General features: G+C 38.5%; 1 protein-coding gene and 1 pseudogene across 1 annotated transcript; one reads left to right on the forward strand and one right to left on the reverse strand.

The window, feature by feature from the left end:
- The first annotated feature begins 1,625 nt into the window (after positions 1–1,625).
- Positions 1,626–4,336, forward strand: LOC103697724 (transcription factor BHLH148-like). Its single transcript, XM_008779641.4, has 3 exons — positions 1,626–2,079; positions 2,744–3,031; positions 3,950–4,336. Exons 1-3 carry the CDS (start codon positions 1,687–1,689, stop codon positions 4,037–4,039), a joined length of 771 nt encoding a protein of 256 aa, XP_008777863.1. The 5' UTR covers positions 1,626–1,686; the 3' UTR covers positions 4,040–4,336.
- A 19,129-nt stretch (positions 4,337–23,465) lies between these two features.
- LOC120105172 lies at positions 23,466–23,563 on the reverse strand (annotated as a pseudogene).
- Between the last annotated feature and the right edge of the window lie 642 nt (positions 23,564–24,205).

Below are 24,205 nucleotides of genomic sequence, written 5' to 3' on the forward strand. Positions count from 1 at the left end.
ATATGATGATGCGCTGCACAGCACATCTAATGCATCATGATATATAATATTTGATGGCTCCTAAATTAGACTACAATGGAGCATCGAATTCTCTGAAAAAATAAAATGGAACGACTTATCTTTTCTGATGGGGGCAAAATGGATCGTCTAGCTCACATGAAAAAGAAGCACCCAATTTCGGCCCAACAGATACCAACGCCGGCCGGAGGTGTTCTCAATCCAGCTTAGACTCCGCCGAAGGCTCCTTCAACCTCGGATATTTGCCGGCATACCCGATCAAGCTCGGACGCCCTCCTTATTCGCCGATGTGACCGACCAAGCTCGAACACCCTCCTTATTCGTCGACGCGCCCGACCAAGCTCTGGCGCCCTCTTCAGTACTGCACCTCGGCTCTTAAGTTCGGGGCGCTCCACCAAATACACTCCTGAACCTGGAATGCCAGGCTGGTCTCAGTACCCTCCTAACTAACCTCTCAACGAGCTCGGCTCCGCCAACAACCGTACCCATGTGCGTGCCTCCGCCCTCCTACAAGGCTATGCGCTGCGACGCCATTACGTCGTGCTTCACCTATCAACCCACAACAGTCAAGGACAACGCCTTACCATTCCCCATAACGGACTCCACTACGCGCCACATATAAGCTTAAGCTACGCGCCACTCCTGCTCATGATGGAAACGGACCATGCCCTGCTACGGCTGTCAACGTCTCACCATTTTCCGGGGCGGACTCCACCGCGCGCCATAAGTAAGCTCAAGCTGCGCGCCACTCTCTCTTATGATAGGGACAGGCCATACCTCCACCACCTAAGCACTCCTATCAGGACTATAAAGGACTCCAACAGGTAACTCTTAGGGGGACTCTTGGCTGGAGATACGAAGTTCTACTCTAACTTGATCGTCGGAGGGCTCTTACAGGAAACACCGGTGAGGCTTTGTGCAGGTATACTGCCGGTCGCAGGAGGTGGCTCTCCCCATCTTATTCTGCACTCCGGCAGCTTCCCCAACTTTTCCGGCGTAGTCACCCTCGGACCAGATTTGAACCACAAAGATGACATGGAGTGAGCATTTTTCCTTTCGAATTCATGGGACCTCAAGGATATGTACTAGGTCTTCATCAGCCATCAATTTAACCTAATAATTTTCTCTAGATCTAACGTCCTTGTCTGAGTCCCTTTCTTGGATGCTCAGGCTACTCTCTTTAATCTAAACAGACGTGCTTTCTACTTCTCCACACGTCACGGTCCACAAATAATAGTAATATCAGCAACTGCGTGGTAGGTTCTAGGCCACCACATGAGATTATTTACTAATCTCGTCCCCCTAGCCTTGTTCGGAAGAGGACCACCTAAAGGATGGCTGAGATCTGTCAACCAGTCCGACCAATCTGTCGATTCGAATCAACGAACGGTCCAGATCGATTACTTCTCATCGCAACACCATCACCATTTAGCTCACGCAGTCGACCAGTATAGGCCCCACGCGCTCCATTCCGTCACATGAAAAATTGTAGGGGGAGACTACCATTACCATCACGTGTTTCTTCGAATATAATTGACCGTTCCAATTTGATCAGCATTGACCACGTGTTGTTAAATGCTGCGAAGTGCGGACCGTATATAAGGCCAACCTGGGTACCTGAAATTTAAACTTAGCGGGGGGAGTGAGAACTGAGAAGAGAGACATGCTATGGAATCCTTTGCCTCCTTCCAAGAGGAGCTCTTCCATGGGGACAACATGCTTTACTGGGCCTTTTCGCCGGAGCCGGCCTTCGATCTCATCGCCGCCGTCCCCGAGCCAACTCTCGTGGAGCCACCGGTTGTTCTCAGGAGCGCCTTCGAGCTGTACACTAGAACGGAGAATGAATACAAGATGGAGGCCTCGAGCTCGGGATCCAGAGGTCGTCGGAACATTCACCGGAGAGTGATCGAGATGTTACAAAGGATTCCCAACGCCAAAGAGGATTGCAGAGGAGTAGAGACGAGCCGTGGATTTAGGCATATGATGAGGGAAAGGCAGAGGAGGGAGAAGCTCAGCCAGAGCTATGCTGACCTGTACTCAATGCTTTCTACCAGATCAAAGGTTAGCTTCCAGTCTCATTCTACTTCTTGGATATTCATACAGAAATTTGTTTTCTTGGAGATAAATTTATTAATCCTTTTCTTCAAATATTAAAGTGGCTTCACAGATATTCACACAGATATCCTTTTATGAAATTACAAACTAGACGAGGATTTATGGGGAAGCCGATGATACAATGTGCCCTATGCTTTCTTCTTCTAGTCCTTTATGTTTTAGCTTTGTAATCCCTCTCTTCCTTTAAATCTCCGTTTTCTTCCTCCTCTGTAACCTTATACTTTGTAATAGGGCTTATTCGATAATTTAGATTTTTTATACTAAACGCAGTGGTTCTTGTTCCAAACATATCTAATTTTCTCACAGGATCATGAGAACTACTTTTCCTTGATCTTCTGTATATCGATGAGCACCTATGTTTTCTTAAATTATATAGCTATATTTTGAGGTTTAGTTAAGAAAGCTAAGCTACCATCAGAGAGCTTAGATATATGCCTTTACCAATTGAATTTTAACTTTTTGGAAAGTTTCGATATTAATCAGTCAGTCAGTCTCGTTAATAATCATCAAGTTCAATGAACTAATGCGTGTAAGTATTGTATACTGAAGTTTAATCGATCAATTTAGGATTTGTTTTTGTTTAAGCAATTTGTTTGTATTTTCTTTGTAGGGTGATAAGAACTCTATTGTGCAATCGGCTGCTTTGTATGTGAGGGAGCTGAAGGGAGTGAAGGACCAGCTGCAGAGGCGAAATGAGGAGCTTAAGTCAATGATTTTAGGGACCAATGGAAAAACAGAGGAGGCGAACGTTAAATTTCGGGTGGCAAATCCATCGTCTGCCATCGACTCCTTGATTGGAGCTTTTCAATGCTTGAAGAGCATGGATGTCAAGGCCAGAGCCATCCGGGCTGATCTCTCCGGCAAGGAGTTGTCTGCTATCATGAGCATTGAAACAAAGGTGCGCATGGAAATAAAATTCCAAAAGTCCAGGCTTCTACTCACTTGAAAAGAAACAAATTTTATAATTCACTCTATTTATTGCCATTCCCATATCTTCCATTAAAGTTTTGACATGCTTGGGCATCAGTTTTATGTTAATATGGTCCTTCTTTAGAAGACAAATAAAATATTTATGGGATACACCACTACTTACCCAAAGAAAATAAAAAAAAAACGATGGGGTATGCTACACACTTCAAATCACTGCCAATGTAAATCTTATATTTGATTCTTAGCTACTAGTGGGAGATCAATAAATTACATGGTCTAAGGGTCGCTATAAGGTTACTCTATGGCCATTTAAAGAACAATATCTCCTTGTGTCAGCATGCAAGTGGATTTGATAAGCCTAGATCTGATCTGGAATGTACCATTATCATCTTATCCAGAAATACAACCACTAGGTCACTATAGTTTCTAAAAATAATAGTAGGAATATAGTATAGTCAAGCATGAATCTCATAAAACTTGAATCTATTTTTCAGACAAGCACGCGCATACATACATACATACATACATATATATATACATATATATATATATATATATCTATATATATATATATATATATATATATATATATATATATATATATATATATATATATATATATATATAAAGATCATTAGAATTCAATCACCTTCCACAAGTTTAGTCCTTGAACTACTAAAACAAGATTAAATTTGTCAAATGACTTGCTTGGATTTGAATTGAATCACAGAGCCAAAGCAAAATTGCCTTTAATATTAATTAAGGCTAGTAAGTCAGGGATGATGTAATATAAATTAGTTTTCATTACCACATACTATGATTTAAATATATTTTTCATCTCAATATTTACAATTAACTAAGTTGAAATATTTCTGCATATAAAAAGATAGCAGCTGATGAGGTGGAGAGAGCCGTAGAAGGCGCCCTAAGGGAAGCAGAGGCGAAGCTTCTTCGCCCCCTGCCTCGAACCCACTGATCGTCCCAACTCTGTCACGGGGAAAATGTGCCATGATCCCTTTCAACGCCGATGTCATCAAACCTCTTCTTGTACGGGAGGAGATTGGTCACGTGACGATATATTGTTTTTCCTTGAAGGAGCCTTCAACGGCATTTGCGGCTGGGTTGGTCTACGCCTGTCTATTCGGAGTCTACGGAGGTTGTCATTCTTTGTTTTCTTTTTATTTTTCTTAAACTTTTCACATTCCATGGTGTATATAAATTCGGTTTTATCCGTTTAAGTCCAAGGTATTTGTGTGACATGTCTCTATCGGAACTGCCCGCATTATTGGTTAATGATTTAAGGAGTAGGTTGAACGTGAGGACAGGAGAAATAACCTTTAAAATTTCAGGAATAATGCACAGAACCTTCTGCCTAAAAAGGGGCGCACATGTAAAACGATCAGAAAACTAAACATGAAAAAAGATGCAGCTAATTTCGTACCTAAGTAATTAGATTATTTTCAAAAGCTCTTACTGCATCACAAATTATATCCGGCATCAAATGTACCATTCTGGCAGTATACCACAGAAATAATTTGAGATGAGGCAAGAAAGACGGTAATCTGAAACGAGCCGTATTCACATAATCCGTTACGAAGTGAGGGAGGCGATAAATCAAAATAAGTCGTATAACGAATAAGGTCCACAAAAATAAAAATTTTGAATGGGATGGTGCAGCTGATGTGGATAGAATTTGCTCTTATCGTATAAGCAAGTGATTGGCATTCAATTCTGAGAGGCAGGATCTTATAATTTTCAACCCCCAATAAGAAATTAGTTATGGTTTATAAACTTCGACATGGTTTTCTATGGAGGATAGGCACGGTAGGTAAGTACAGGATGTCTCTGATCTTGTATTTTTATTAAAAAATAAATAAAAAAAGGATATTAACAATCTATCAATATCAATTTCATTTTTTACTTTCTATTTTTAAAAATAAAAAAAATAAGATAAAAACTTATTTCATACAATTATTTCTACTTTTATCTTCCAAAAATTATTCTTATTATTTTAAAAAATATTGCTACATTAAAATGGTCAATCAGCATAAAAATTTTTAACTATGAGGTGTTATTTATCCCCGGTAAATATCCATATAGTGAAATACAAATTTTGTTATGAAATATCATTTAAATAATATTTAGGGCGACAAAACACTATTTCATTACAAATTTTCAAAAAAAATGTGATGATAAAACTCCCTTTCCATGGGAAGTCCTTTGGCGATTATTTAAGACTTTTCACAATGAGATATTGCTCTCAAAAACTTCAAGACTTTTAGCAAAGATATATTATAGTTTATAATTAATTTAGTTATTAATTTTGAAAATGATTTTGCAATCGTCACCAAATGCATACTCGTATATAGAAAAAAGAAAATTAGTTGCAATGCTTTTGGTGTCGGATAGTTTTCACTACTAATTTCTTTTATTTTGGTGACAAAATAATTTTCATTCTAAATTTATTTTGATTTGGTGGCAATGAGGAATTAATTATGTTTCATAAGCTTAGACTTGATTTTCTGTAGAGGATAGGTAGGGTAGGTAAGGACAGGATGACTCTGACCTTCTTATATTAAAAAAACAAAAAAGAAAAAAGTACATGGATATTAAAAGTCTATCAGCATCAATTTCATTTTTTACTTTCTATTTTTTAAAATAAAAATAAAAAACTGAGATAAAAACATATTTCATACAATTATTTTTATGTTTATCTTATAATAATAATTATTATTATTTTAAAAATAATGCTACATTAAAATGGTCAATCAGCATAAAATGTTTTAACTACGAGGTGTTATTTGTCCCCAGTAAATATCCATATAGTGAAATGCAAATTTTGTTATGAAATATCACTTGAAAAATATTTTGGGCGACAAAACACTATTTCATTACAAATTTTTCAAAAAATGTGATGATGAATACTCCACCCCTATCTTTCCGTGGGAAGTCCTTTTGTGATGATTTAAGACTTTTCACAATGAGATATATTCTCAAGAACTTCAAGACTTTTAGTAAAGATATATTATAGTTTCTAATTAATTTAGTTACTAATTTTGATAATGATTTTGTAATCATCACCAAATGCATCGTATACACAAAACAGAAAATTAGTTGCAATGCTATTGGTGTTGGATAGTTTCAATACCAACTTCCTTTATTTTGGTGACAAAATAATTTTCATTCTAAATTTACTTTGATTTGGTGGCAATAAGAAATTAATTATCATTCATAAGCTTAGACTTTCTCTGGAGGATAGGCAGGGTAGGTAAGGACAGGATGGCTCTGGCCTTCTTATTTTTATTAAAAAAATAAAATAGAAAAAGTACATGGATACTAAAAATCTATTAGCATCAATTTTATTTTTTACTTGCTATTTTTAGAATAAAAGAAAAAATTTAGATAAAAACATACTTCATACAATTATTTCTACTTTTATCTTCTACAAATTATTCTTATTATTTTAAAAAATAATGCGACATTAAAATGGTCAACCCGCATAAAATGTTTTAACTACTAGTTGTTATTTGTCTCTAGTAAATATCCATATAGTGAAATACAAATATCGTTATGAAATATCACTTAAAAAATATTTGGGGCGGCAAAACATTATTTCATTACAAACTTTTCAAAAAAATGTGATGATGAATACTCCCCAGCCTTTTCATGGGAACTAGTTTGGTGATGATATAAGACTTTTCGCAATGAGATATTGTTCTCAAGAACTTCTAGACTTTTAGCAAAGATATATTATAGTTTCTAATTAATTTAATTACTAATTTTGATAATGATTTTGTAATCGTCACCAAATGCATACTCGTATACACGAAATAGAAAATTAGCTGCAATGCTATTGGTGTTGTTGGGTTACCCCCGCACGTATTGCGACGATCGCAAAGGAAACACACGCAGGGTCGTTCATCTCATGAATGTCCTAGGAAACGTAGATTTCAAAAAAATTCTGAGTTCTCTAACTCAGAAAATTATGAAATCTTAAGAAAAGATTAAAATTACTAACTTGATTAATTTCAGATCTGCTATTAGGAATTGTAAAGATCCTATCTGTTAGATGTATGCCCTAGAAGCTAATCTGGCTGACACATTATTAATTCTAGGGACATAATTTTGTACTTGACTATTTATTATTGAATAAATAAAAGGCATCTTTTCATTCATATTGTTTATGTGTCTATGAATCGTCCAAGGAATTAATAAGATGATGATACATATTCTCAAGAGTTGAGAATTTGAGCCATGTATCATTGGTGATTAATTTCTAAATGCTCCTGATCAATGAATCATCACGAGGACGGTGATCGATCCGATCAGTGCACAGATCACTTTCCTTCTGGATGGACGAGACTTGAGTCCACAGTGTAGGGACACTGAAGTGATAGTGCAGGTGCTTGTTAGAGAACAAGGGTACTGAGCGTGACCAAGACAAGAAGTCACTTGGATGTCTATCCACTCGTCAGTGACTTGCTTGATGTTGCAGTAGTGTGACTGGTCCTTTGACCTGCGGTGCTTCGGCTACTCACAGTGAGGTTATTGTAGTTTGACTGCACACATACATGGTCTCTAGCCATATGGGTCCATGCAGTGTAGATTGGCTGCAGTAGGTTCACTGTAGGAGTAGGGTATGCACCTATAAGGAATCTATCGACCTTGATAGAAGAGGAGTGATCCTATGTGATTTGTTAGACTGAGTTCTAAGACCTTGGCCAGGGCAGTAATATAAAGTGGAAAAAGAGTTTTCCACCATCGAACTCAAGTCGAATAAATCTTGACATATGACAGACGATGGGGTTTGACGAGTTGTCCATGACCTCCGTCCTGTAGGGATCCACGATAGTAGGATTGTATCACATGTTAACTGCACCTAGAGGTTCATCATTCCATTCTGCTGGGTAGCCACTACATGCTGCTAGGTGTCACTGGTGGATGGTGGGACTCATAGGGATTATCTTGATGATCGATAAACCCTAATAAGTTGAGTTGGAATCGTTCCAACCCATTGAAAGGAGTTTTCAATGATATAGTGATAGAGATCACAATATATCTCACTACCAGTCAGAATAGAACCTATGGGGTCACACACACTAGAAGTATTGACCGATCCGATGGTTGAAATCGTGATTAGGAATCACAAGAAATCAATTTGATTGATAAGAAGTTGAAGAAGGAACAAAGGGAATTAATTAATTGGACTTAAACACAAATCCTACTTCGGGTAGGATTCCTAGAGTCCTAATTGGATTAGAACTAGGAATCCTAGTTGGAGTAGGACTGGGATTCCTATTTGGAATAGGATTCCTACAATCCTAATGAGATTAGGAATTTTGAATTGGATTCCTACTTGGAGTAGGATTCCTAGAAATCCTAATTGGATTAGGACTTCGGATTCAAATGGAGTCCTAATTGGATTAGGACTAAAATTAAACAAATCCTAATTGGATTAGGATTCCTTAAGTCTAAATTAATTAATAATCTAATGAATCAACATGACTCCTAATTGGATTAGGATTGAAGAGTTCAATTGAGTCATGGTTCATTCAAGTCCTAATTGGATTAGGACTAGCGTAGATTGAACCCAATATGGTCAATCCTAATTAGATTAGAACTTAACCATAAGAGAGGCACCCAATCCTCTTTGGAAGAGGATTAGGGCAACACAAGAAGGAGGGATCACGCCCCTCCTCCTCTCCTTGTGTGCGGCATGAAGAGAGGGGCCGGCGCCCCCCTTCCCTCTTTGGAAGATTGTCTTGGAGCTCCTAATTGTTAGGAGCTCCACTCCTTATAAAAGGAGGACTAGGGCCGGCCCCAAGGTAGAAGAGCCCTCTTCCTCCAAGCCGTGGCCACCCTCTCCCTCTCCACCCTTGGTTCAGCCGCCATCAGCAAAAGAAAAGAAGAGGAGGCGTCTCCCTCCTCTTGGTCTTCTTCCTTGGCTTCAGCGCGTGTGAAGAGAAGAAGGCTGCGAAGGGATTTGATCTTCTTCTTCTTCTTCAAGATCCTTCTTCTTCCTCCTCTCAAGTGCAATCAAGAGTTGATTGAAAGAGAGGACATCAGCCATCAAAGCTATCTTTGCAAGGGAACTAGCACCCCGGTGAGATAGAGAGCTTGGATCGGATCCTGCTTCGTGTGGATACCCGTAGAGGCCGGACGTTTGAACGGCTTCAAGCGAACCCTCTTCCAAAACCACGAATTCAGATTTGCGGTGATCATCTACCCGCGCAAGGTGAAGATTTGATCTTCCTAATAGTTTTAAAAGTTTTAATTCTTACCTAATTACGAAAGGTCTCGAAACAACGTTCATGCGATGAACGTCGAACCCGTGCATGCCGATTCCGCTGCCATCTGAAAAAATTTTGAAATATCAGCGGCATGGGCGGGTTCCCAACACTATCTTTATCTTTGAGGGGGTAGATCTTCACCGCTGTCTGATGATCGTTGTATTTGATTCGCTTGAAGCCGTACAAGTGTCCAGCCTCTACGGATATCCACACGAGGTAGATCGCTCCAAAAATCTTGATCTCACCGGGGTGCTAGCTCCCTTACAGAGATCCTCTCTTGATGGCTGATTTTCTCTCTCTTTCAATCAACTCCTTGATTGCTTTGAGAAGAAGAAGAAGGAGGAAGAAGAAGAAGATGTCGGTGCTGCTGCTTCTCCTTTTTCTTGCTCACTCCTGGAAGGAGAAGGAGGAAGGGGGTGGGCGGCTGAATCTAGGGATCTCCAATGCATCTAAGCCCTCATGCCACCCCTCCTTTTATAGGCATCTCATGCCTTGGCAAAACCAGAAAAATATTTCTCTAAATCTTTTCTTGGTTCACCCCTCCTAGTTTCTCCACACCCTTTACTTAATTCTTCTACACCCCTTACTTAATTCTTCCACACTCCTTACTTAATTCTTCCACACCCCTTACTTAAAAGGGATTAGAGAGAATCAAGGAGAGGCAACAGGGCCTCCTCTTGTGGCGTGGGGAACCAAAGACGGAAAGGAGTGTGACACCCCTCCTGTTAGATGTATGCCCTAGAAGCCAATCTGGTTGACACATTATTAATTCTGGAACATAGTTTTGTATTTGACTTTATTATTATTGATTAATAAATGGGCATCTTTTTCATTCATATTGTGTATGTGTTTATGAATCATCCAAGGAATTAATAAGATGATGATGCATATTCTCAAGAGTTGAGAATTTGAGCCATATGTCATTGATAATTAATTTTTAAATGCTCCTTATCAATGGATCATCACGAGGACGGTGATCGAACCGATGAGAATAAGGGTATTGAGCGTGACCAAAGCAATAAGTCACTTGGATGTCTATCTACTCATTAGTAACTTACGTTAGTTATCCTCTTAACTAAGGAGTGTGGAGATACTGATATGTCACCCAGGTGAAGTGTAGGAGTACATTTCACTGAACGTGATCAATTTCGGAACACTCTACTGTCGAGAGATATTCCGAGTAAATATGAGTATAAGTATCCCTCAGACCTGAGATCACCACAGTGATTAGTAAGCAACTCACTGTACTTTAGTATCGGACTGCCTGAATTTCTAATTCAGTGACGGAAGGTCACCGGGTGCAGTCAAGTACTTGCGTAGTCAGTTGTGAGTCAAGATGGAATTGACCCCTTCTGAAAATAGGAGATAATGTCTTGTGATTAATTTAGCAAAATCTTGGCCAGGGTAATCCTAGTGAGGAGTCACGGGATATCTAAAGTTAATCACATAATGGATGTACTAATTATAGGGTTGACGGTGAGCTCTAGGTCATCCTGGCATTAGGAGTCAAAGGGATGAATTATACGGTAACCATAGTTCAAGAGTTCTTAAATGTTGCTTTGCAATCATTCGGTCTATCCGGACGTCGGGTACTATTGCTAGATGGTCATTTCGATTAGTACAAGAAGGTGTTCTTGTGCTATTGGCTTAGGTTCGAACATATGGGGTCACACGCATAGAAGTTTCTAGGTTGATCAAATGGCTGATTGATGATTAAGAATCATTCAGAGATAATTTGGTCAATTCAATTGACAAATTATCTTAAGCAAAAGTTGCATTAAAATAATTATTGTATTATTGGAGGATTAATTAGCAATTAGATTGCTAATGAACTCAATTTGATTGAGTAATTGGGCTTAGGTTGAGCCAAATTGAATAGGATTCAATTTAAGCTGCAACAGGGTTTGACCTAATTGGATTGGGTTCAACCCAAGTAGATTGAGCTTGACCCAATTGATGGGACTTGACCCAATTGGATTGGGCTTGATCTAAATCAATTAGAAGACCTTATTTGTGTTGAGATTTGTATCCTAAGTGTCAATCGTTAGCATATTGATGATTAAATTTTGTAAATGAATTGACAAACTAATAAAGTATTATTTGGCATTATTCATCATTTCATTGTACATCTTCAAATGAACTCTTATATGATGAAGTCCTTAGGATTTATTTTACGATAAAGGAGGATTTATCTGCAAGTCTTTAAAACTGTTTGCAATCAAATAATATGCTGTTACTAGGACGACAGCATTATCGAGATTAGGTCATTGTGTGACATATACATTGGTTGTCCTCTTAACCAAGGAGTGTGGAGACACTGATATTGTTAGAAGTATGCCCGAGAAGCCAACATGGCTGATGCATATTTATAATCTGGAGCATAAATTTATAATTTGATACTTATTAATAAAATTAGGCAATTAACAGATGATGACACATAATTTCAAGGAGTTGAGAATTTGAGGCATGTGTCATTAGGGATTAATTTCTAAATGCTCCTAATCGATGGATCCATCACGAGGGACGGTGATCGATCTGCTGAGATTAGTGCACAGAACACTTAGTCAGATGGACGAGTCTCGAGTCCACGGTGTAGAGACACTGGAGTGATTATGCAAGTACTTGTTAGAGAACAAGATACTAAGCGTGACCAAAGATAGTAGTCACATGGATGCTATCCACTCGTCAGTGACTACTTATGCTGCAGTTGTATGACTGGTCCTTTGACCTGCGATGCCTTAGCTATTCACTGTGAGGTTGCTGTAGTTTGGCGAGCATGTGAACTTAAGCCCTAGTCATTCGGGTCCTTGTAGTGCGGATTGGCTACAGTAGGTTCATTTTGGAATAGGGTTGCATCTAGATGGGATCTATCGACCTTGATATATTAGGAGTGATCCTATGTGATTTATGAGACTGAGTTCGATAAATTTCTGGCCAGGTATTTTGGAAAAAGAGTTTTCCATATCTCGAACTGGAAGTCGTATAAATTTGACATATGACATACGATGGGGTTTGACGAGATATTCATAACCTCCGTCAAGTCAGAATCTATGATAGAGGGACTGTATCATACGCTAACGGCATCTAGAGGTTCAGACATTCCATTCTGCTGGGTTGCCACCACATACTGCTAGGTGTCACTAGTGGATTGTGAGACTCGAAGGTATTTACTTGGTGATAAGTGAATCCTGAGAGTAGAACTGAAATTATTTCAATCCACTGAAAGGAGTTTCAGTGATATTGAGATGGAGATCTCAATATATTTCACTACCAGTCAGAATAGAACCTACGGGGTCACAATTGAGTGGAATTGATTGCAATTGGATTGCAATTGGGCTGATTTAATGAGCCAAATCAAATTGGGTTCGACCCAAATTGATTTGGGTTCATGATTGGGTCAATTTGATTAAACTAAGGTTTGTGCGGATTTTAAAGACCACATGTCGTCGTAGGATGAATATGACTAAAGTCATGTTCACACTATGCGGACTTTAAAGTCCACATGGCGTCGTAGGATGCATGCTCCCAAATCAATTAATTCTCCTAATGAGATTAGGAATCCTAATGTGATTAGAAAATTAATCAATTGATTAAATAGACACATGTCATGCATCTATGAGCACAAGGTTTGGACACTTGGCATTAATCCAAGGGTGGGTTATAGTCCCATATGTTGGGGTATGTGGAGACCTTTGGTGATGAAGAGAATTGAAGAAAAATCAATTCTGCATAGTTTTCTGTCTGGCGGACTGTCGGAGTCGATTCGAGCTTCAGTCGAGTCGACTCGGGAACAGTCGAGTCGACTCGAGGTCTGTCGAGTCGACCCGAGAGGAGAAAGCCGCAAAAACCATGTTTCTGTCTGGACTGTCAGAGTCGACTCGAACTACAGTCGAGTCGACTCGGAGCATCGTCGAGTCGACTCGAGATACAGTGGAGTCGACTCGAGATCGTGCCAGTTAAACTGGAAGTTGTTCAGACGTGCCAGAGTCGACTCGGACTTCAGCCGAGTCGACTCGGGCTCGCGAAAAATCGTACGGACGATTTTTTTTTGGTGTTTTTGGTGGCGTTTCGACGGCTATGATCATCTGAAGGTCTTGAGGCTATATATAGGACTCATGAGAGCCCTAGGGTAGGATTATTGGCCGTATATTTGAGAGAGACTCTTGTTTGTGAGGCTAGGGTTCTAGAGAAGAAGATGATTGGGATCCTACTTCTTGTGCAAAGGGAATTCTGTGTGAATCTCTTGTAGATCGATCGCTTGTGATCGTTCGGGTGTGTGCTATCTCTGTAATCAGTTCATCCTTATTGAGATTTGGAGCGGTGGAGGACGTAGGCTATTTGTAGCCGAACCTCGTTACATTTTTGTGTTTGCTTTGCTATTTTCTTCCTTCTTCTTCCTTTGATCTTTGATAATCCGTTGCGGTGCTCAAGTGTTTTATCCTACTGATACCACGGGGTAATCTTTTGCCCTTCGTAGGCGGAGCGAAGAGGTGATCCTTGAGTCCGGAGTCGAGGGAGCGAGAGAGTGCTTATCCGTTTGTATCTCTCTTGCTTGTCCGACGTCGGTGGCGGCGCTGGTGTGAGTGGGTTCCGGTGCGGGGCGCCGACAACACCATACTCCTAATAAGATTAGGAGGAGCCCTAAACCCAATCTATAAAAGGGTAGCAAGGGAGAAGTTATGAATTAATTCTCTCCTCTTCCTCTCCACGCCTCCTCTTCTTTCTTCCTCCTTCTCCACGGCAACAAGGGGTCTTCATCCTCCTCTTCTTCCATGGTAGTAAGGCAAGGAAGATCCACGTGCAAGGTTCCTCCTTCCTCTTCCTCCATCGCGAGCAAGGTTGAAGAAGAAAGGGTTCTTCTTTAAGGAGGTATGTTGCAGATTTTTATCTTCTAATCTATATGATAATCATGAGAGGTCTTTGCAAGGAGCTAGCACTCCGATAAGACCCTATCTTAGATAATTAGATCCTCGTGTGGATACCTGTAGAGGCCGGACAATTGTGTGGCTCAAACAGGAACCTAGATAGATCATCAGGCTGCGGTGTTCTTCATCTACAGAATTTTTGAAGATGATATCTTCAAATTAATTTCTTCTAATTTTAGTTTCAGTTTTATGAATCTTAATCAACCTTCCTTAGATCCTAATCTCCCCTCCCTAATGAATTCGAAGATCTTCTGGATTTGAATCCAGAAAAATTTTTGAATCCTACGATCCGAGGTGCGTTCATGCGATGAATGACGTTCCGTTCGAATTCCGCTGCGAACGTCGCATCGAACGGAGCGTAACTCCGCAGATATATCACATAGGTGAAGTGTCGGAGTATATTTTACTGAACGTGACCAATTTCAGAACACTCTACTATCGAGAGATGTTCCGAGTGGATATAGATATAAGTATCCTACAGACCTGAGATCACCACAATGATTAGCAAGCAACTCACTGTACTTTGGTACCGGACTACCTGAATTTCTAATTCAGTGATAGAAGGTTACCGAGTGCAGTCAAATACTTGCGTAGTCAGTTGTGAGTTAAGATGGAATTGATCCCTCCTGAAAATAGGAGATAATATCTTGTGATTAATTTAGCAAAACCTTGGTCAGGATAATCCTAGTGAGGAGTCATGGGATATCTAAAGTTAATCACATAATGGATGTACTAATTATAGGGTTGACAATGTGCTCTAAGTCATCCTAGCATTAAGAGTCTGAATTACACGGTAATTATAGTCCAAGGGTTCTTGAATGTTGCTTTGCAATCATTCGGCCTATCCGGACATCGGGTACCATTGCTAGATGGTCATTTCGATTAGTACAAGAAGTTGTTCTTATGCTATCGGCTTAGGTTTGAACCTATGGAGGCACACGCATAGAAGTTTCTAGGTTGATCAAATGGCTGATTGATGATTAAGAATCATTCAGGGGTAATTTGGTCAATTTGATTAACAAATTATCCCAAGCAAAAGTTGTATTAAAATAATTATTGAATTATTGATGGATTAATTAGCAATTAGATTGCTAATGAACTCAATTTGATTGAGTAATTGGGCTTAGGTTGAGCTAAATTGGATAGGATTTAATTTGAGCTGCATCAGGGTTTGACCTATTTGGATTGGGTTTAACCCAAGTAGATTGATCTTGATCTAATTTATGGGACTTGATCCAATTGGATTGGGCTTGATCCAAATTAATTAGAAAACCTTATTTGTGTTGAGATTTGTATCCTAAGTGTCAATCGTCAGCATATTGATAATTGAATTTTTTAAATGAGTTGATAAATTAATAAAGTGTTATTTGGCATTATTTATCATTTTATTGTACATCTTCAAATGAGCTCTTATATGATGGAGTCCTTAGGACTTATTTTATGATAAAGGAGGATTTATCTTCAAGTCCTTAAAATTGTTCGAGATCAAATGATATGCTGTTACTAGGACGACAGCATTATCGAGATTAGGTCGTTGTGTGACATATACGTTGGTTGTCCTCTTAACCAAGGGGTGTGAAGATACTGATATATCACACAGGTGAAGTGTAAGAGTACATTCACTGAACGTGACCAATTTCGGAATACTCTACTGTCGAGAGATGTTTCGAGTGGATATGGGTATAAGTATCCCACAGACCTGAGATCACCACAGTGATTAGCAAGCAACTCACTATACTTTGGTACCGGACTATCCGAATTTCTAATTCAGTGACGGAAGGTCACCGGGTGCAGTCAAGTACTTGTGTAGTCAGTTGTGAGTCAAGATGGAATTGATCCCTCCTGAAAATAAAAGATAATGTCTTGTGATTAATTTAACAAAGCCAGGATAATCCCAGAGAGGAGTCACGGGATATCTAAAGTTAATCACATAATGGATGTACTAATTATAGGGTTGACAATGAGCTCTAAGTCATCTTGGCATTAGGAGTCAAAGGGATGAATTATACGGTAATTATAGTTCAATGCTTTGAACATTGCTAGATGGTCATTTTGATTAGTACAAAAAATTATTCTTATGTTACCGGCTTAGGTTCGAACCTATTGGGTCACATGCATAGAAGTTTTTAGGTTGATCAAATGGCTGATTGTTGATTAAGAATCATTCAAGGATAATTTGGTCAATTCGATTGATAAATTATCCTAAGCAAAAATTGTATTATAATAATTATTGAATTATTGGAGGATTAATTAGCAATTAGATTGCTAATGAACTTAATTTGATTGAGTATTTGGGCTTAGGTTGAGCCAAATTGAATAGGATTGACCTAATTGGATTGGATTCAACCCAAGTAGATTGAGCTTGACCCAATTGATGGAACTTGATCCAATTAGATTGGGTTTGATCCAAATCAATTAGAAAACCTTAAGATTATGAGTCCAAATAATCCAAATTGGATAAGAAGAAGAATCCCTAAATTTTAGGAACCCATCCTTATCTTCTTGGAGAAGAATGACATCTTGATTTATCCCCAATATTTTTCATTTCTATCCTCTTTATTTTTGGCCAAAAATTGGCGTGAAAGAGAGGAGGTGTGGGGCTATATTTTCTATAAAAATGGATCCTCAAATATTCCTAAAAAGATTTAGATGAATTTTCTAATTTGCAGAGATTGCATGGCGCATGAAATAGGGTGGTCTATGGCTAAACTTTGGATGTATGAATTCATATCTTTTAGGAATGCAAAATGCACAAAATTTGGATATGTTTATCTCCTCTTAGCTGCGAAATCAGCAGAGTTTTTTGGGGATTTTATCAGCCAAATTAATTGGCTAAATTAGGTGTGAGACGTGGGGGTGTCTTTTGGCTATAAAAGAACCCCATGCCTAGGGTTCAACATATACAATATTTAGAGGTTTCAAAAAATTCTGAAAAAATTCCCTGAGGGCCTCCATCCCTTCTTCTCGTTCTTCCTCATGCCCATCCTCCATCTCCTTGACGAACAATCAAAGGTTGAGTGTTTAGAAGGAAAAAGCTTCAGCCATTGCAACGTTCCTGCACGAGCTAGCACTCCCGCGGAAGACGATCTACCTAGGGCTTTGCGTGTACTTCTCATAGAGGCCATTACTCAGAGAGTAAGGTCCTAATTAGAGAACCACCTTTAGTGCTTTCTTTAGACACCAATTAGATTAATTGTTCTAGAATGGGTCAGCTCAAAGTTTTTCAACACTATGACTTAATATAATTTTTATTGAGGGCTTACTGGTCTCATGCACATTCTATAATTGTAACATATTGAACATGTCTTTGTATATGCTACAACAAATTATATATCTATCTCATAGCATATATAAATCATAACCAACTATCATGCATCATGGATATCTTACAGCATGTATAAATTATTATCAATTAACTAAATCAATTAACATATCTTCACATGAAAATTCATATCATGACATTTATAACATCATACTATCTCATAGCATATATACATCATGGCTATCTCATAGCATGTACAAATTATTACCAATTGATTGGATTAATTAACATGCTTCAACATATCTTCATATGAAAAATTAATATCATGATATTTTATTATATATCATATCATATATGAATCATATAATTCAGCATTCTTCTAAACATATGACATTGCTATCTTATAGTAATTTAACAATCATACATCATGCATAATCACTTGATTGAACCAATTAAGGATTGCTCTGATACCACTGCAGGGTTTTAACATGTCATAATGGGCAGCGGAAGCTAGAAATTTTAAAAATTTCTTAATAAAATCTCTTAACATGAAATCCTTATAAGCCTAGATCACCTTAATGGTAACAATCAAATAATATGTAAATATAAATGTAGAAATAGGAAATTTGACAGTTAGACTGTCATTCTTCCACATCTTATGTGTGGCTACCTCCTCTTCTGTAGCATCATCCCCTAGATCTCCAAGATCAGGAGTTTCAAAAATATAGAAAATTTTCTCCTAAGTGAGTACAATCTTAAGATTCCTCAACCAATCCACATAGTTTGGACCGGTCAACTTGTTGGCATCCAAGATTCCTCTTAGTGATAGTGAAGATGCCATTTAATTTAAAATTAATTCTACATAAATAAAGAACAAAGCTAATATAAGCAAACCAATCATGATGACAAATATGCAATTAGACAAGAACTTTATCTAATTGTTACTCTTACTATTTTTATCGAATATCATAGCCCTCTCCTATGATAAACGAGAAAACCTAATTTTTCTAAGTAGGATTGAGATCCTAATTCCTCATAAAAGCCTTGTGGTTATACAACAAACCCTTATGAGTTCAAAGGTAGGAAACTCTTTCCAATTGCATCTCATGCAATTCTCAACTTTATCCTGTCCTCTTAAAACACTTATAGCCTTGTGGTTGCAGAACAAACTATAATGTTTTAGTTAAGTCAAACACTTCATTTTCATACAGTCATATTCAAATAATATTGCTCTTGTGGTTGCACAATAAAGCAACATATTAAAATATGCCATAAGCATCTCTATGCACCAAGACAATATAACATCAGTCCTCGTTGCAAGCCTTGTGGTTGCACAACAAACTAGCATGGATCTTGACATAATAATGTTGAGGTATGAAGGATATCTGTAGTATTTTTATCAACTTTAAGCTTATCCATAATAGGCAATCAAACAATTGGCTAGGTAAGTGAAAGAATAGATGCCCTACAAGCCAATCGCAATATGTATTGCGAAGGGTTTTCTTTTGATTTTCCAAATCATGTACATGATATTTAATATAAATAAAGGCATTGTGTTTCATCATATGCTGTTGATTATATTTGTATTAAACTCCTTAGATTAGGGCAATGGTTTTGAGGCTATGATGAGATCATAGTAGTGAGACCTAAAATCCTAAAACCCTAATCGTAAGAATTTTCAGTCGTTGGTACATTGAGTCGGAGATCAATGTTACTGGATAGACTGGCACATCTTATGTATGCTCGATACAGAGGGTGATTGATCTCACAATCACTTGTGTGAGACACTAATACAAAGATGTGGATACTCATTAGAGGAATGAGTTCACTGAATTGACCTGCAAAGAGAAATCTTATGAAGTCTTACTTACATGTTCAAAGATGATTCTCTTAGTAGGAGTTGTGCAACTGATCCTTTGATCTGAGATCAACATAGTATCTTATGCACGTGAATCTATGTTTTGATTTACACTCATTCATGACAATAAGTTATGTATGAGGTCTTCTGGATATGGTGGATTGTTTACGAAGATTATGAGTCGGTCAACAAGGAATTAATCACTTCTAGTAAGAGAAGATCGCATCCTATTTATTCTAATCATATGATAATTCAGCGAGCCTTTGATCAAAGCAGAATAAAAATTAGAAAGAGTTTCTAATGTTTCATTACTCGAATTATCATTAGAATATTGAGAAAGATATGAATATGAATTTGAGTTTGACATATATTCATACTCATATACATATTCGGGATGCAGTTTGATTAAAGGATTGAATTGCATGGTAACTTACCACTGAAGGGTATTTTTGGTATCTCCATCAAATTTTATATTTTTTGGATAGACATGACACGTTGCTAGACGTCAATCTTATCTTATAGGTTTGATCGAATTAAAGAGTTTAATTCGATCACCAATTAGAAAGAATTCTAATTGTTAAGTTCGGGTTCGCGCAGTTTGAACCTAAATCGATTAGAAGAGTTCAAATCAAGTTGGGTCAACTCGCACTCACACCTATTACTGACTAAGTATGAAACCAAATGGGTCAACTCGTCACCAGAAGGCAGAGTCGTCTCCGAATATTGGCGAGTCGACTCCAAGTTTGGCCGAGTCGACTCCAGAATGGGACAGCACTTTAATTCAAATCCTGAACAGTGGGCGAGTCGTCTCCAGTAAAGCATGAGTCGACTCCAGCAACAGCCGAGTCGACTCCAGATCGAGCGAGTCGACTCCGATCCCAACGGACACTTTGTCAGGAGTTGCAGATTGTGCAGAACGGCTCCAAAAGTATGTCTAACGGCTAGTTTTCGTTGGGGATGACTTAAATAGCCAGAGTGAACAGTAATAGAGTAAGAAAGTGAGACTCCATTGAAAGCAAAAAGAGATTTCCACCTATCAAAGCCTTTCAAGAGTTAATACAAGAGAAAGAAGAAAGAAGTGCATTGAAGTCTACTCTCCAAACGTCTTCCTCGCATTCAAGGCTCTCCTCTGACATCAGATCATCAAAGCATTCAAAGAGGAGACTCAGAGTTCGAGAAGGCCCTTCCTCCTCTTCCAATATCTGTTTGAGGGTTTCTAACTCTACATTTCTTATATTGCTCATATTTGCTTGTTAAGAAGCTTTTCCTGTATTCTTTACAAACTGTTTTTCTTACTTGATTCAATCAGGGGATTGAATCAAGGGTGTTAAGGTTGGTTGGTGAGCCGAGGTTAAAACCAACGGTGTAAGGGTTTGATTGTGATCCCGGGAAAACAATCGGGTGGTTCTAGTCGGTGAGCCTGTGAAAACCGACCGAGTTCGTTGTGATCTTGTAAAACAACAAGTTGGGTTGTGAGCTTGTAAAACAACCGGCTGTAATCCGAGGGATTATAGTGAACTTCCAAGTGAAGCTTGGGGAGTGGACGTAGGAGCAAGGGTTAGCTCCGAACCACTATAAAATCACTTGTGTTTGTGACTGTTTAATTGTCTCTTCCATTCCCCTCATCCACTGCATATAGTAAACTAATTAATCCACCTGCAACTAAGGTTAATTAGGTACTCATTAAGGTTTTAAATTGCAATTATTGTTTACAACCCAATTCACCCCCCTCTTGGGTTGTCTTTTTGGGCAACAAGTGGTATCAGAGCAGGAACTCTTCTACCAAAAGAGTAAAAGATCAAAATGACAATCCCATTTGGATCTTCTCATATTGAGGGGCAGTCCACCCATAGACCTCCATTCTTTAATGGAACCGACTACTCCTATTGGAAGGCTAGGATGAGGATATTTATCCAAGCTCAAGACTATGAGATTTGGAGCACTATAGTTAATGGACCATACACTCCATCTATTTTTGTAGAGGGTGTTACTATACCCAAACTTGAAAAAGATTGGGATGATCATGATATTAGGAAGGCACAACTAAATGCCAAAGCAATGAATGTGCTTTATTGTGCTTTAGACCGAAATGAATTCAATAGAGTCTCTACTTGCAATTCTGCAAAAGAGATATGGGATAGACTTGAAATGACCCACGAGGGCACGAATCAAGTAAAAGAATCTAAAATAAATATACTAGTACATAAGTATGAATTATTTAAGATGGATTCCAATGAAACTATCACTTGCATGTTTACTAGATTTACTGATATTGTCAATGGCCTAAAAAGCCTTGGCAAAAATTATACTAATAGTGACCTTGTCAGGAAAATTCTTCGATGTCTGCCAAGGTTATGGGAGGCCAAGGTTACGGCAATCCAAGAGGCCAAGAACTTGAACAAGCTTCCACTTGAGGAGCTTCTTGGATCTCTAATGACGCACGAGCTCACAATGAAACAACACAGCGAAGAAGAATCCTCTCATAAGAAAAAGGTAATAGCTCTCAAATCTACTTCTTCTAACAAGAATTTATCTTGCAGTAGCAGCAGTGAAGAAGAAGATCATGAGGGAGTTGATGATGAGGCTCTTCTCGTGCGAAAGTTCAGAAAATTCATCAACCGAAAGAAGTCCTTTCATCAGAGGAGAGGTCCCTCGAGTTCCTATTACAAGGATAAATGTAAGAAAAGGGAAAATGAGGAAATCGGATGCTATGAATGCAAGAAGCTGGGACATTTCAGAGCGGACAATCCTTGTAAGAAAAAAACTTTAAGAAAAGATCAAGGGTGATTATTCAAAAAAAAAAAGAGAGAAAAAACCTAAAATTTCAAATTTCAAATTTCAGAATTCAAATTTCAAACTTCAACTCATAAAATTTAAAAAAAAATAAATAATTTGCTTGATCACCTATTCAATGAAATTTAATGTCATGTCATAAAACATTAAAAAAAAATTTCTTGATTGTTGCATATAGTATAAGGCATCAGCATAAAATATTCTAAGGGCTGAACCCATTTAAAAAGATAAGGTCGGGATTTCATCACTCGTCCTTAGCCCAAAAATCACCCCATTGCATAAATATCCTAAGCTTAACTAAAATCAACTAGACATTGGCCCCTAAGGACATTCGAGCTCAATAGGACGAAGACCACCGAAAGTTGCACCAATTTCGCTCTGTGGCTTAGTTGATGTCTAGGCAAGCTTTGTCCCTATAAGGGAGACAGTTCATCTGTTCGAGGCAAGTGAGTTTTAAGTGGGACCTTTGCGAACGCATCGTGACCCCTCCACTTATCTGGGAGCTTACCTGGTCAACTCGGTTCATTAGACCGGATTGGAGGCTTAGGTGCCCTCTTCAAACCAGTTAGGAGCTGTCTAGAAATTTAAGAAAAATATTAGAAATTAAGGTGTAATATTTTGTTGCATGTTTGATTGTGAATAGATTTTTGTTTTAGGGTGTCGTTTTAGGATATCTTTAGTTGGCACTTATATTTATATTTATTTATTTTTTTTAAAAAAAACATATTTTTTTAAAAAAAAAATTTTGTATGCTAGGTTGGAATAGGGACAACACTGGGCGTTTGAATCGAAAAACTTTTGACAATTCCTTAGATCATATTATTAAAACTCTTTCGCAAAATCTCAGATCTGGTGAGATGCCTGATGACGATGTAGGAAGTCACTATGGTGATGAAGGTAGACCCCCAGTTATGACACTTCGATAATACTTACACCCTACTAGGACTAGTCAACCTTCATGCATGATTATTCCTGAAAACGTAGGACACTTTGAAATCAAACCCGGAGTAATTCAATTGCTGCCCAAGTATCATGGAATGGAATCCGAGAATCCTTATCTTCACCTTAAGGATTTTGAGGAAATTAGCATCACATTTAGAGTGCCAAATGTATCGGAAGACGTCCTTAAATTGATCTTGTTTCCTTTTTTCTTAAAGGATAAAGCCAAAACATGGCTGAACTCCTTGAGACCTAGATCGCTAGGAACATGGCATGATATGCAAAGAGAATTCTTGAAAAAATTCTTTTCCGCACAAAGGACTAACTTTTTGAAAAGGCACATTAGTAATTTTTAACAAAAAAACCATGAAACATTTTATGAATGCTAGGAGAGATTTAAAGATTTGCTTCTCTCTTGTCCTCATCATGGGTTTGAAACATGGAGAACCATTAGTGTTGACCCCCTAATGGATTTTGATGAATACAAAACACTAGAGTTTAATTCCATTTATCTTAACAATTTATTTGAGGATTTCAGGTGATTAACTAAGAATATTGTTAAGAAATGTCTAGGCAAGTTTTCATATTTTTCAAGAATTTATTGAAGAATTTTTTGAGTTGAAGAAAACAGATCAGGGACAGCCGAGACGTCTCCGGGTCGTCTCAGAGACGTCTCTGGCACAAACAGGAAGAATTGGCACGTCTGGAGACGTCCCCGGCACCTGGCGAGGCGTCTCGCAGGGTCGGAGTCGACTCCCAACACTGCGGAGTCGACTCTCTCAGAGGCGGCAGAAAGGCCGATTTCAAGGGATGCGCGCGAGTCGTCTCCACAGGAAGCGGAGTCGTCCCCGCAAGTAAAAAGCAGACTTCCCGAGTCGTCCCCAGAGAGTGCGGAGTCGACTCTCTCAGGGTATTCCAGAGGGTGTGTTTTTCGTTGACAGAACTGCCGAGACGTCCCCTGAAAGAGCGGAGTCGACTCTCTCAGAGAATTCCAGAGGACATATTTTTTCAGAGATAAAACAGCGGAGTCGTCCCCGAGGCAGCGGAGTCGTCCCCATGCAAAAAGCGTAAACAT

The sequence above is a fragment of the Phoenix dactylifera genome, unplaced genomic scaffold, assembly GCF_009389715.1.
Source record: "Phoenix dactylifera cultivar Barhee BC4 unplaced genomic scaffold, palm_55x_up_171113_PBpolish2nd_filt_p 000216F, whole genome shotgun sequence".
Classification (NCBI taxonomy): Eukaryota; Viridiplantae; Streptophyta; class Magnoliopsida; order Arecales; family Arecaceae; genus Phoenix; species Phoenix dactylifera.